General features: G+C 37.3%; 1 protein-coding gene across 4 annotated transcripts in view; it reads left to right on the forward strand.

Annotated features, from left to right (window-relative positions):
• The window catches only part of ltbp1 (latent transforming growth factor beta binding protein 1), an 82560-nt gene that overhangs the window by 65647 nt on the left and 2203 nt on the right, over nucleotides 1–14710 (forward strand). For all 4 annotated transcript variants that reach the window (XM_084096265.1, XM_084096262.1, XM_084096263.1 and 1 more), the window contains 8 exons: nucleotides 6159–6299; nucleotides 7767–7928; nucleotides 8670–8762; nucleotides 9430–9558; nucleotides 12748–12885; nucleotides 13725–13892; nucleotides 14190–14360; nucleotides 14453–14602. In XM_084096265.1, the coding sequence (XP_083952391.1) occupies nucleotides 6159–6299; nucleotides 7767–7928; nucleotides 8670–8762; nucleotides 9430–9558; nucleotides 12748–12885; nucleotides 13725–13892; nucleotides 14190–14360; nucleotides 14453–14602 (1152 nt within the window). The remainder of the gene's footprint in view (nucleotides 1–6158; nucleotides 6300–7766; nucleotides 7929–8669; nucleotides 8763–9429; nucleotides 9559–12747; nucleotides 12886–13724; nucleotides 13893–14189; nucleotides 14361–14452; nucleotides 14603–14710) is intronic.

A 14710-nucleotide genomic window follows, 5' to 3' on the forward strand; every position in this document is an offset into this window, starting at 1 on the left:
AGAAACAAACTTTGTTGTATTATTTTATTTTAATACTGTGAAGCTGCTTTGATACAATCTGTATTGTGAAAAGCGCTATACAAATATACTTGATTTGATTTGATTTGATTTATATAAAGCCCATGAGAACCGTGGGGAGTCAACCCACAGCTGCTCCGCTGCCCTGCTGAAAATGTGAAGCAGAAACGCTTAATGTCAGATAACGTCCATAATAATTTGACTTTTGGTTCGATTTTTTGACCATTTTCAGTGGTTATGAGGAGAAATATGAGAGAGAAATCATTGGTAATCATTGTTTAGGTACATTAAACCACGTCATGTCATTGTCAACATGGTACTTTATGAAGCAGAATAGTGGGTCATATGTCTAATGCTTTTTGAAAACTTAAGGCTTTCTTCTTCATACAATAAGTCGGACATCATCACATTTTTGTATACATTTTTATTTATTTACATTAGTAAGCTAACAGGACATCGTCTTTCAAAACATGACCTGCGCGAAAGAGAAAAAAAATGAATGCGTGATTGTACCCAGCACTTCTGAAAATGCACTTCTGAATGCGTCTCTGTCCCCAGCACATTTCAAACCAAACTGACGCCCATGTATAAATTAGACTTAAGTCTTCATCTCAGTCAAGTGTACATCATTTTAAGGTCACCATGAAATCAAAATTGACCATTCTTATATATATATATAAGTATATAAAATATATATATATATATATATATATATATATATATATATATATATATATATATAATTTTATTTTTTTTTATTTTTTTTTACAGAATCTTGCAGTGTTTACTATAATTTACTTATCTGTGCACAGGGCTTGACGTTTAACACCCGCCAAATGCGGGTGAATTTCAGTGGTGGGGTGTAACGCAATCACTCCTACGAGCCACTTTGGCGGGTTGAAGTTTATATATAATTGTAACAAAGTTAGTTGTTATGGGAAGAAGGAGGCGGGAACTGGCGAACATTTAAAGACTTTTAATAAATAAATAAACATATACAAAAACGAAAGTAAAGAACAAAAACGGCCCTCAGCCTTGTCCTGCTCGCCACAATAATATATACATTTTTTAATTGTAGTCTTTTAAAAAGGCATCTGAAATAATAAACTAAGTGCAATGTAGTGTTGTCAAAACTATGGATTTTTTTATGCATATCGAGACTGAAATATCTTCACGCTTCCAATACTCATTTTGCGCAGAATAGACACACGATACCAGCTGCACTTTCTCGCTCTCTCATTTTCCCGTCATGTAGCTGACACACAAACCCACCTCTCCTCACTCACTTTCATTTGCTCCAGATTAATATTGTTGCTGTTACAGGGCTTGCATTTTGGCATGGGATTGCGCGCATAATTTGACTAATTCCCGCAGATTTTGTGCTCACAACCAAAACGCATGCACATAAAGCCATCTTGAGTTTGTTTTCGTTGCCTTATTGCACTTACTGTACACAGTCAAGTAGACGCAAAATAATTTCAAAATGCCGGTCTTGGCGAGTATTCACATAAACAGAGTAATTTACGTTTTAAGTTAACTTAAACAGAGTTGAGAAAGGACATTCTTGTTACAGTATAATGGATCTGTGCGTCAGGTCTTAAAGTGACAACAGCCTATTACCTGCTGCCAAATTATGAGATAATATTAAAAATATCTATATAGCAGTTTTTCTCCATGTTATGGATGTCAAAATTATGGCCAGTGAAAATGCTGATTGGCTAGTAACTATGGAAAACCACTAGCCACAGCTGGTGAGCAAAAAAGTTATTGTAAAGCCCTGTCTGACTCTGTGCACATCATTATGATTTTTTTTAATTCATGTGACCTTGTAATCTTTAATTAAAAACATTAAGCTCCCCTCCCCTTCGAAACGGCATCTGTTCTTTTCATGATGTTTTTCTTGGTGGAGAGTGGGACTAAATATCCTCCTCAACTGACTGCAAACTGGCACTCAGATCTGCCTCCGTTTAGTTAGCAACACCCAACTTCCTATAGTGCAATCGAATACAGAGGACAAAATGAAGTCCCGTCCTAAATTTTTTCTTGTTACAGAAGCCATTTCACCCAGATATACAGTACATCACAATAGGGAAAAAAAATATTAGTGCAAATATATTTAATGCCGACATGAAATATATTTGTCAAAATGCTAATAATTTCTTTAGTTGTAACTATTTTTTAAGTGGAAAAAAATATTTAGTATACGTATAATATGTATAAAACTGTATCTTGTCAATTTGAAGACAAACTAATAGATATATGGTCTGGGCTGTTTGTAAAGACAGGCAGGTAAACCAGAGCTGGAGTTTGAACCGAGGCAGCACTTTCTGAAATTTTTTGCCACTTCCTCTCAGACAATATAAAAAAGATGCAGACGCTTTGCTAGAACCATGATTGATGTGAGTTTTTAGTTTCTTCCAGTCTGAGGGTGGACGGCACAGACCCTGGTAATGTTTAAAACACAGCGACCAGGGTTAAACACATCAGTGGCCCCCACATACGCACAGACACATTAATACACTGACAGAGTCAAGCCCTATTAAAGTGATGAAGCCACATGTATTTTTGAGGCCTGGTGCTTAGAGGTCTGAAGTTGGTGGCTATTTTAACACATGTTTTCATCTTGACTGTTCTTGCACCTTCTGAAAGAGAGCAAGAGAGGAGAAAGAGGAAGTTTTGCCTTTATTATACGAGTAGGGCTCAGCGGTATGACAGTATTATGCCAAATTCATTTGAATAATCATAAATGAGATGGTCATCAAAGTGAGATTAAATAACTTTCATTTAAAACTTGACTATTTTAATTGATTATATTATCCAAAAATAGGCAGTCCCACTTGTTTATTCATGTATAAAATATTTTTGGTGAATTTCCAGCAATAGTAGCTATATTGTGGTATTGTGACTTCTTGTAAATGCTTTTATTTTTATCAAAAAAAGTAAAAGCAGTAATATTGTGATTTACTTCAGTCTTCAGTGTCATGATCCTTTAGAAATCATTCTAATATGCTGATTTGGTGCTGAAGAAACATTTCTTAAAATTATCGTTGAAGACAGTTGCTTAATATGTTTTTTTTTCTTTTTCTTCAGGATGAATAGATACTTTAAAAGAATAGCATTTATTTAAAATCTAAATGTTTTGTAACATTATTAATTATTTAATGCATCCTTGCTGAATAAAATAATTAATTTCTTTCAAAAAAATCTTACTGACCTCAAACTTTTGAATGGAACCATGATGTTGTATTGCTCGTATATCATAATATGAGATTCATACCGCCACCCCTATATACAGTATATTGTTCCCTGCCTTGTTCTCTGTCTGTGTTTAGTTTGAGGCAAGAATTTTCATACACGCGCTAGCAAACAAACAGTGAGCCACACACTCACTCTCTCTCACAGTCTGTGAACAGAGGTTGTTTGTCTTGTTGGCTTATGTAACTGGCCACAAACAACCTCCATAGTTTCTGGTTTCCCACAGTAGTAACACACACTAATACACACACATACTAATACACACAAGCTCTGCATTCCTCTTTTCTTCCCACTTCTCTCTCTTTCTCTTCCTACACTTATCCATTCTTCCTTCTCCCTCCTCAGTTTCTCTTCTTACCACATCCATTATTCTTTCTCTTCCTCTCTCATCCCTTTGTCCACCACATACCTAGACAGAGAAAGATCTCAAGCAGGCCTAATATTGTGACCAAATGCTCGGCAACAAGATTCCTGCATCACCCATATGAGTACCCCATTTCGATGTGTCTGTAGCTTGTACGTCTGCTGGGGCAGCTTTTCTTGCCCTATGCAGTCAACAAGAACAAAAACAAATCCCATATCAGACGTATATGATCTGTAGACGTTTCTAAAGATCAGTATTAGCCCTTCTGTGCCAGCCATCTTCTCTGTGTCTTGAACTATGTATTAATGAAGCAAAAGGATAACATCTCATCCCTTTCCAGAGACTGAACATCTTAAATCCTTGTGTACTTGGAGGGGAAAAAATCATTAAAGCATTATGGAAAAGCCATTCTGAGTCAATTTCTGATTCCGTTTGTTGCAGCCAAAATTAAATTGCTTCTCACTGTGTTGCCAGAATTCTTAATAAACTGAACAGAAAGTATGTTTTCCTCTCCCACCCACATAAACGCCTATAAATAATATACATTTAATGTTTGAAATATTTATTTTACAGTTGTAATGATTTGTTCATTCATTTGATTTGATTTTTAAATGAATTACAAATAGTTTTACATTTATGCATTTTGGCAAATGTTTTTGTCCAAATGCAAACGTATCAGTTCATCCGTTCTCTGGGGATTGAAGCTTAGTAGTTAGCACTATGAGTTACTGGTGCTCAGGACACTGATTCAAGTTTCATGAACCTTAAGTACATAAAACGGGTTCATTTTGTGTGGGACACTGAAAGTAAAGGTTTGCAGTCCACTAAGTGAGTCACATGTTAATTTGGTAGCCGCTCTGACAGATTCAGAGAAGGATTCGTCAGGCTGATTCAAACTGAGTTTGTGAGTCTTTCTGAGTGATTCATTTAAAGAACCACGAGTCATTCGAATGTGAATCAGAATACACTGGATGTGTTGTATGTTTGTTCAGCCATCTATTTCATTTGAAAATGAAATAGAAATATGAATAGAAATCTTTTTAACTTATCAAATTGAATTCAGACTGCAAGCTCACAGTTATAAATATTTTATTTGTTGTGGCGTTGTTGTGGATTAAGCAGCAGTGCAGAAAGCACTGCATACATGATTAAAAAAAAACTCTTTAGGGTGTAGAAAATGTTCCCGTCAAACCCTACTCTATTCTGGAGTGCATGAAAAGCCGCTAGTATATATCAGCTCTTATGAGGTTGTATCTGTCTTTTACATTGTTCCTCTGGCACAGAAATCCTTTTCCAACTTTTTATCATTTCCTAGTGGTGCAGCACCCACGCTGCTGCCGACTCCAGACGACCATTTAACACTTACAGGCTCATTGACGAGCTGGCCCACCATCACTGAGATGGTCTGGAGTGTGTACGTGTGCGTGCGTCTGGCAGGATGGCTCCATTAGAACATTCAGAGTCTATTGTACATAAAGGCTCTCCACACAAGTTGATTTATTGCATCCTTTTGTATATGGTGCTCTGAGATGATTGATAAAAGCGAGAGAATGAGAGTCACAGATGTGTGAAGCGTTGAGAAGAGGAGAGAGAGAAAGGAGAAGAGAGCCATGTTGCAGGAAGCAGATACTTGCATTATAGTGCTACTTTGGTCGTCATAAATTCAAGCTGTCAGAGACAGTCGGCAGAAAAATTGGGCTGTTTTATTTACTGAAGTCATCTGTGCACACAGTTTGTCATTGCTCTATGAGGTTCCCAAAAGCCACCGTTTTGATAAGGCTCTGAGCCAATCAGGACAAAGCTATAGAAATGATGAAGTGGTTGTGAAAAGTCTAGTGAAACTGTGTCGTTCATGCTTCTATAGTCTTGTTTCTTTTTTTGTGTGATAACAAACAATTCTTATTTTAACAAAAAAGAAAAGTCTTATTTTTTCAGCATATATTTTTTTAGTCGTTATTTTTTATTTTACTTTTAAAATGATTATCATTATTTGTAATAATAATGACAATAATATTAGTTATTTAGACTGATATTTGTAATAATATTTATTGCTGTAGAGATTGTAACATTATTTATTATTATGACCCTAATTTCATTCCAAACCTGTATGGTGTTCATTAGTTTTTTTCGTGAAACACAAAAGACTTTTTATGCAGCTCCATACAAAAACATGTCTGTAAAGCTTTAAAAAATTACAAAAAGGATCATAAATGCAGTTAATACAACTTATTATATATTTCCAAACCTTTTGAAGCCATAAGATAGCTTTATGTGAGAAACAGATAAAAAGTTTTATTTTCTTTTTTATTCAAAAATTATTCTTCCACTCTTGTGAGCTGTTATGTCAAGAACCACTGCCATTGAATCATTAGGTTGAACTCGAGAAAAGTAAATGAGTCATTTTAAACCAATTCTTTTTACTGAACCGGAAGAACTGATTCATTTTTGAGTGAACTATTCCTGTTTGTGGTAGAACAATAAATTATCAGTTCAATAATGACAAATATTTTCTTGCCTGCAGATGTGAATGAGTGTGAGCTGCTCGGTAATGTGTGTGGTGAGGCCATCTGTGAGAATCATGAAGGCTCCTACCTGTGTTTGTGTCCTGATGAGACGCAAGAATTTGACCGGAATTTGGCCAAATGCTTCTCTACAACACCAGGTAATATAGTATATGGTAAACCACCACAAAGTGATCGACCAATTCATTATCCTACTGAAATCCAAATGCCCTAACCCAAACCTGCAAGGCTACCATCATGCCACAGATTACGTTTTATCTGGACAGGTGACCCCTGTCCTCCTGCGAAAACTTCTTGGCTTTACCGTGTGCTTAAAATGATTCTGAAGCTCTTCACGTTTAAATCTCAGCCATAGAGATCCTCTAGTCTAGTGCAACAGGACATTAACTTCCTATCATCAGGGTCCAGCTCCGAGTAGAACAGAGGGAGGCAACTCAGGCAAGGCGTGATAAATGGGGGTTGTAAACGATCTGGCAGGAGAGAAATGAGATTCAGTCTGAGGATTAGAGAGGGACCCAAGCACCATGGACCCCAAAGTACGTAAGAGACAAAAAGAAGCTCCCACACTCAGATAAAAAAAAAGACCAGTACGGAGAGATATACTGATAAGGCCCATCAGAATGAGATCTGCTTTTAAAACTCTTTTTCCTGATTGGAATATATGTAGTTTTATTGCTATTATTATTCATATTTAAACAATGCCTGCTGTGTTAGTCTTTATTTGTTGATAAAAAAAATATTTTGGCATGACATTTATGAAATACAATAAAAAACGCAATTTGCATGAGCAGGCCGCAAAATTGAATTTCTTCAAAAGTGAAGTGAGCCAATAAATCTGGGAAAGGTTTTGTTTACCTGTAAAACAAGTGGACTAAAGAAGACCAGACATGGAAGATGTTAAAAATGTTAAAAAGTTTTAGTTTTAACAGTGGCACTGGCTAGACTGGAATCAAATTGTTCCTCTAGTGCCCCAGTTGAAGAACAGTGTGAAACTGGGAAATGTTGGAACGATGTTGATTGGATATATGTGTGAGTGGCTACACACCAGCTGTGCCTGGAAGATCAAATAACAGGAAGCATTTCCTTAGATCTTAGTCAACTGTTTTAGTTGAGGACTTTTGTTCAAATCCACCCACCTAATCCTGCTCCCCCCCATAAAACCGCAATGTCTCCTGAGTTTAAACATTATTTTTTTATTTTTACAAGAAGTATCACAGTATCTCTTACCAGTGCTATAAATCATGTTTTTTGCATTTAAGGCAGGCGGCAGAACACCATAAAACTAGAATCACAATAGTTTTGAATATGAATTATCTGGAAATCTTAGAAAGGAGCTCTCAGTGACTGAAAAGCCAAGGCTGAACTGTAAAACTGCTCTCTGATGTCATGCTCAGTTTCTGCTGTGTTCTTGACCTTGTATTCATTTGTGGATAACTGTATTGCAGTGAAATATTACATTTATGTATTGATTCTTTTCTCCAATTCTTTTTTTTTATGTATGCTTTGTGACAAAACATGATTGAAAATTCACATCTGAATATTTTAATAGTAAAAGACAACCGTCTGAGTTATCTGTGTTGCTTTGTGTGTTGTCTCGTACTCCTTAGTCACATCGGTGGAGAGGAAAGAGTGTTACTATAACTTGAATGATGAGAACCTGTGTGATAAGGTGCTGGCCAGCAGCATGACTAAAGAGGAGTGCTGCTGTACGCTGGGAGCAGGCTGGGGGGACAACTGTGAGGTCCATCCCTGCCCCATACCGGGAAAAGGTACTGATTTACATAATGCACAACACACAATCTAAGAAGTACAGTACAGAGAACTGTAAGAACACTTTTGTATAGATGGATCATTGAGTCAGTGAGTTGAACTTGAGGATAGTGAACAGATTAAATTATTTGCAGTGAATCAGGTGGTTCATTTTAGATTAACTATACCTTTTAAACTGGAAGTAGAACTGAATTTTCCTTAGTGTAACACTTTTTGAAAAGAATTTGAGAAATTCAGTTCCAAGTAGGAAATTTAAAGTAGGAAAATGTTTAAACCTATTATAATTAAACCTATTATAACCTGTACTTTTTCCTTCAAATCATCTTACAAATTGGTTGAAGAGGACGTGTCCTGCCTGGAAGTGCACATATGTTGTGTTGCGCATTAGTGCTTCTGAATCAGTCTCTGGTCATTTATTAATTTCAGACAGGCAGATCAAATAGGATTGTTATCAGATAAGGTTCAATGCTGAAGAAAATCCACCTTTCTGCAACTGATGACTGATGAAAGGTGTTCAATACATATTGAAGCTCGCCCATGATGACCTGAATGACTGAGAATCTTCAAATACATTAGCAAATGACATTAGTAAATCATATCTGGATATCTTATAAATGATAAACAATCACTCTCATATTTCTTTTGCTTTACCAAAGCCAAAATTACAAGTCATAATCACTATTCTTGAATAAACACAGCACACCGTTTCCTGTATTAACCACTGACACTCTCTTATGCAGATCAGTTCTCACAGATGTGTCCGGCGGGTCAGGGTTACATTCCTCCTGGTGATCCCATAATTCCTACGACCAGCTTACCAGAAAGCTTCATAGGTATCTGTGTGTCTATATATTTTCAAAGGGATCGTTAACCCAAAATGTTGTTCCAAACCTGTATGTATTACTTTGTAACACAAAGGAAGATATTTTGAAGAATGTTTTTATCCATACTGTGAAAGTCAATGGGGTCCAAAACAAAGTGTCTTGTACTTTTACCCCCATTTTATGCACATATTTTTTACTTTGTGAGGTGTGGAAGCAGCCGCAGACATGGCTTAGCATCTGACCTACATATGCTGAAACACACACACTCAGCAGCCTGCTTCCCAGTATGGGGAAACCTCAGTCCCAGGGCCCGTCTAATGCACTGATTTAATTTATGAATGCAGCGAGAGTGTGGTTTCTCTTTGGCTGGTGGCAGTGTGAGTGAATGCACTGTGGTCGGGATGTGTGTGTGTGTGTGTGTGTGTGTGTCTGTGTACGTTTGAATGGAATGCTTATGGATGGAAAGGACATTTCCTCCCCATCAGTCTCCAGTCAAATGACATTTCTGCATGTAGCAGATCCCCAAATAAGAACACTAACTAGAGCAATGCATCCTGAGTGAAGAATCTGTATGCTGCCAGATGCATGCTGATCTGTAGGTGTGGTTCAGGGTTTCAGGTTAATGACCTGTCTGTATGTTTTAGAATGAAATAATGAAAACGTGTGTCTTTTGCAGATGCAGATGAATGCAAGCTTTTTGAAAATGAGATCTGCAAAGATGGCTTTTGTCTTAATACCCTTGGAGGGTATGAGTGTTACTGCAAGGCTGGACTCTACTATGATGAGACCAAACTACAGTGTGTTGGTAAGGTCCAAAATCACAATCAGCATGTAATCTCTAAACAGGTGTTGATTACTATGTCTCCTCTGTTTTTTTAAAGGGACTGTTGATTATGCTTCCCTCATGTTGTGGAGCACAAAAGAAGATATTTTGACCAAAAAAAGAAAAGAAAAACGGGAATCCATTCACTTCCATTGTATGGACAAACAAACAAACAGATATTTTACAAAATATCTTATTTTGTGTTCCACACAAAAAAAGAAAGTCAAATAGGTTTGCAGTGACATGGAGGTGAATAAAAATGTATTTTTTTTAGACTGATTACAGGTTTTATGTAGCAAGGTTTTTAAAAAAAAAACTTTTGTTCAGACAGGCTTTTGCTAGCACGTCCACATGTTGTCATAGTAATAAGGTAAACTTGGTTCAGCGTGCACAGAATTTTAGTAATAGATGTTTAACTATTGATTGTTTTGGGCAGTGTCCAAGTCTGAACACAGAAAAGTGTAAAAATAAATAAATAGACGACTACCGCAGTTTTGTAACGATTAAGGACCTACGAAAAGTGCGTTGAGGTCATCCTCTGAATTTTTGAAGAGGGCCGTTGTTAACTTCAGGATTAGCAAGATACAGCAAGAGAAACATTCACCATGTTCTGTTGTAGTTTACACCCTAACCTTGTCCATGAAGACTCACATTCATGACATTTAATAGCTGCTGAGAAGCGCATATTCAGTCTAAGAAATCTAATTTAACGGGATTTCAAACCACATAAAAAGTTGTTTTGGATTGTATTTGTGTAAACGCAATGGATTTGAGTTGAATAGGCTAAAAAAACGTATTTTTGCTGCCTGTCTGAACAACACACATGCACACACAGTGTTGAAAAACACAAAAAGTAATGAAATTATTGAATATTATATTCTAGTGTTTCTCACTGTGCTGTGCATATCACTGATCTGTTCATAGTCACACAAAGCAGCCTGATGCAGGCTGAATAAAGGACTAAACCAGTTAATTAAATATTTGAAAAGATAGTATTCAGAAACATAAAAAGTTACATGAAAGTGTTTTATTTTAGTCCAAGTATTTTTAGTAAGGTTAGCAAGCAATTTTAGAAGGGTTTGTTATTTATAGCATCCTGCTTTAGCCGTTTATTGCTTGTGATGTTTGGCCTTGAATTGTCACTGTTCTTTTGTCGGATTGGAATGACAGGATTGTGTGTGTGTTTTTGTGTGGGTGCATACAAGCTTACATGCTGAATAGATAGTATGTGTGTGTGTGTGTGTAAATGTTGGCCTAGTTTGGCTCACCATAACGCCAACACATTTAAATTGGATTTAAATTTAAGTTTTAACCCTGCTGCAGCTGGCGGCTTGTGGCTTGCGGCCATATTATGCGTGCGTCTTGATGGCAGGTTATATGTGTGTGTGAGCATGGGTCAAAGGCTACATTTCGCGATCGGTCAGGGCGGCACAGCCGTTATGATCCAGGCCACAGCTCTATGGTGCACCGCAGGCTGTCTGCCTGCCTAAACACACATACACACACTCACTCACACAAACCGCAGACCCACGGCCAAGGAGTCTTACCCGGCCGCACTGCCTTAAAGCTGCCACACCCCTGACTGCCTCACACACACATTCAGTGTAGCCACAATCATTTGATTTCCTACACCCTCTGACACACACACATATGAACACCTACTCACTCTCCAAACTCAGCTATGCATTTACACACACATCCAAATATGTCTCTCGTTTCATGTGTCAGTCTTTTTAACACCGGGTCAGTGGGTGGAGGTTCTGGAGGAGGCCGCAAAATTTTACTTGCATATTGTGGGCAGATCTGGTTTTATGTACACAAACACACACTAAGTTCATTCACATGCACTTTAGATGTTTGATTTTAGGTGGACTAAAGCAATATATATTTATAATTTTTTTAGTCCTGGTTGTGGTCTGGTCTGGTGATCTCCCTATCAGTGTTGTTTTTGTTAACTGAAAATTATTTGTAAATAAAGCTCAAAGTAATTGAAATAGAGCTGAAATAAAATAAAATATAAATATTAGAAACTCAAAATATCGCCTTGGCAACTAACTGAAACAAAGCTGAAGTACTAAAATAACTAAAACTAAAATGGAAATAAAAATAAATCAAAGCTGTATAGAAATATATATTTTTTAAACTAATAAAAAAGACAAATGCACGTAACAAAATGACTGAAACTGAAATTAAAAACTGAAAACATAAAAACCAAAGCTAATTTAAAATATGAATAATACTATAATAGCATAATTAATTCTAAATAAGAGTATTCTATTCTGTCAGTCTATTTTTCCTCTTACGATTACCACACCTCACAACATTGTTCAGATGTTTTATTTCAAGATTTTTGTTCCTTAAAATGCTCTAGTGTGTAAGACTAATTTCTTACACATCTCAATCTAAGCCTCAGTTGCTAATTCCAAAACATAATTTTAGAGCTAGTAAGAGATGCCTGAGCCATTCATATAGTTCGAAAGAAAGATTGATTGAATAAATTTGTGTCTGTGCGGCTCTTAACGGTGTTAACAACCGTGAAACAGTGTCTCTGCTAATAGCAAAGCTATAAGTTTAACTGCTTCAAGAACAGTTCCTGTTACTCACCACTAAAAAATGACATTTAGTTTCTGTGCGCATACATGTTTCCGTGTGAGTGTGTGTACTGTATGTATGGGAGAGAAAGTGGGAGAAAGAGCATGCTTTCCATAGGTAATAGAATATAATTTTGTGGAAAAACGTTAAAATAGTTTGTCATTTTTATCCTATTATTTGTTTATTTACTTGTTTGGCCAGTACCTTTGTGGGTATTGGTTCTTTTGCTGCTGTAGGCTATAAGGACTTTTGAAATAACTGAATTTGGCAAAGTGATATGGAACTGTAATTCGGTCACAACCTGCCTGGAACTACTTTAGCCGTGCATTTACTGGAAAATAACTGCACACCTTGGGTTTCGTCAACCAATCAGAATAAAGCATTTAACAGCCCCGTTGTGTAATACATTTTTATTAGTGTGTTTATGCAATTTTTGTTTCGTTTTTGCAAACTGCATTCAGTGGTGAATTCTGGTGAAATTGTTGGTTTTGCATCTATATTGTGTATATTGAGAGCAACTTGAACCTGCTCACTGAGTCTGTTTATCTTTGTTTATCTCTCTGCCTCTGGGCTTTGCAGACGCTGATGAATGTGCAGATGAGTCCAACTGTGTAAATGGTAAATGTATGAACACATATGGGTCATATCAGTGCTTCTGCACTCCTCCCCTGGTTCTTGCGCCCGACAATGCCCGCTGCATTTCACCCGCCATGGCAGGTAAAGTCTTACATCAACTATTATGTACCTGAAAACCCAACACCCCCCTACCAAATCCCTATTCTCTAAAACCCTGCACTCTGAAAAACCACACCATAAAACTCACATCCTAAACTCTTAAATCCCAGTGTCTCCCAATCCTGGAGGCCTCAATCTCTGCACATTTTAGATGTCTTTCTTATCTACCACACTTATTTATCTCATTATCTTATTAATCGAGTTCTCCATGACCTGAATTGAGTGTCTCAGATTAGTGAGACACCTAAAATATGCACTGTTCGGGTTCCTCAAGGAGCTGGATTGAGAAACAATGCTCTAAATCCTTTAATCCAAACCCTAGATTTTCTAAAACCTGTATTCTGTCCTCTAAAACCCTACAATTTACATTTTAAACACTCCAAACTAAATGTTACACCCCCTCAATATCCGATAATTTACCTTTTGTTTCTGAGATCATTATTTGATCATCTCTTGATCACAAAACAATTCCAAACAGTGTCATACTGCCATCTAGAGGATGGTCAGAAAAAGCAGTGCCATTTTATACTTTAGAAATCAAGGATTATGAGGCATAAATAGAAGCTTTGGTTCATGAGCACTACTGTTTCTGCCATTGCCTGGCACCAAACTTATTTCTACACTGTAACAAAAGGAATTTTCCATATTGATTCGTCACATTTTGATTTACGCATTGCATTGCGTTGTGCTTTCTGTGGATTTTTTTTACTTACAGTTCACATAACAAGTGTATTTCAGTATTCTGTAATTGTCATTTGCTTGACACTTAAAATGCACATTTACTCGAAAAGATCAGATGAAGTTTGTTTGTGTTTTTACAGGGCAAAGAGAAGATGAAGTGTTTGAAGGTATTTGCTGGGAGACTGTGACAGAAAGGCTGACCTGCACAAAGCCCTTCGCCAGCAGACACACCACATTCACAGAGTGCTGCTGTTTATTCGGAGATGCCTGGGGCATGGATTGTGCTCTCTGTCCCCAGAAAAATACAGGTATAAATACACAACCTTCCCCAATGAGCACCTTTCACATCTACTGATGCCTGTTTACATCAATATCTACAGTAAATCAATGTTATATTGAGTGCCTGTTTACATCAATGTTTACACATTGAGCAATACACTCTCAGTATAACTATTTCGTTTGGATTGTCTTACATGATCTGACTGCCCTGCCCTATATAATTATATTCTTGCACAATCGCTGAGACACAAAGAACCTGCAAACACAAAAAAAGCACAAAGAAAAATAGATGAAAACAAAACTCTTTCTTTTTCACTGTCATCCAGCTGCCTATGCAACTATGTGTAATATCCGTCAGCCTGGTGATTCCCGTCGGCCATATGGTCAGGATGCTCTGGTTGCTGGCCCAGTTCATGAGTACGAGATCAGCCCTGAATATGACTTTCGGCCTCCTGACAGCACGCTGCCCTTCTATGATGATTATGAAGCACCAAGAAGTGAGTGAAATGATACACTTTAAATAAATAGTTCAGCCTAAAATGTAAACTGTCATTAATGTACTCCGTCAAAACCTCTCTCTCCTTCACAGATCCATATGATGCATTTGAAGGACTGCGAGCAGAGGAATGCGGTGTGCTGAACGGATGTGAGAACGGACGGTGTGTGCGGGTGCAGGAGGGATACACCTGCGACTGCTTCGATGGATACACACTCGACATGTCCCGCATGGCCTGCGTGGGTGAGCAAGAGCAGATTCTCACATGAGGGGATCAGGCTGGTTTTTCAGGATGTGGGTGGGATTAGCTCAGGTTTACGTTTCAGATCGTTTCAACCCTGAATCATTTAT

This window comes from Abramis brama, assembly GCF_963993115.1.
Source record: "Abramis brama genome assembly, chromosome: 21".
Classification (NCBI taxonomy): Eukaryota; Metazoa; Chordata; class Actinopteri; order Cypriniformes; family Leuciscidae; genus Abramis; species Abramis brama.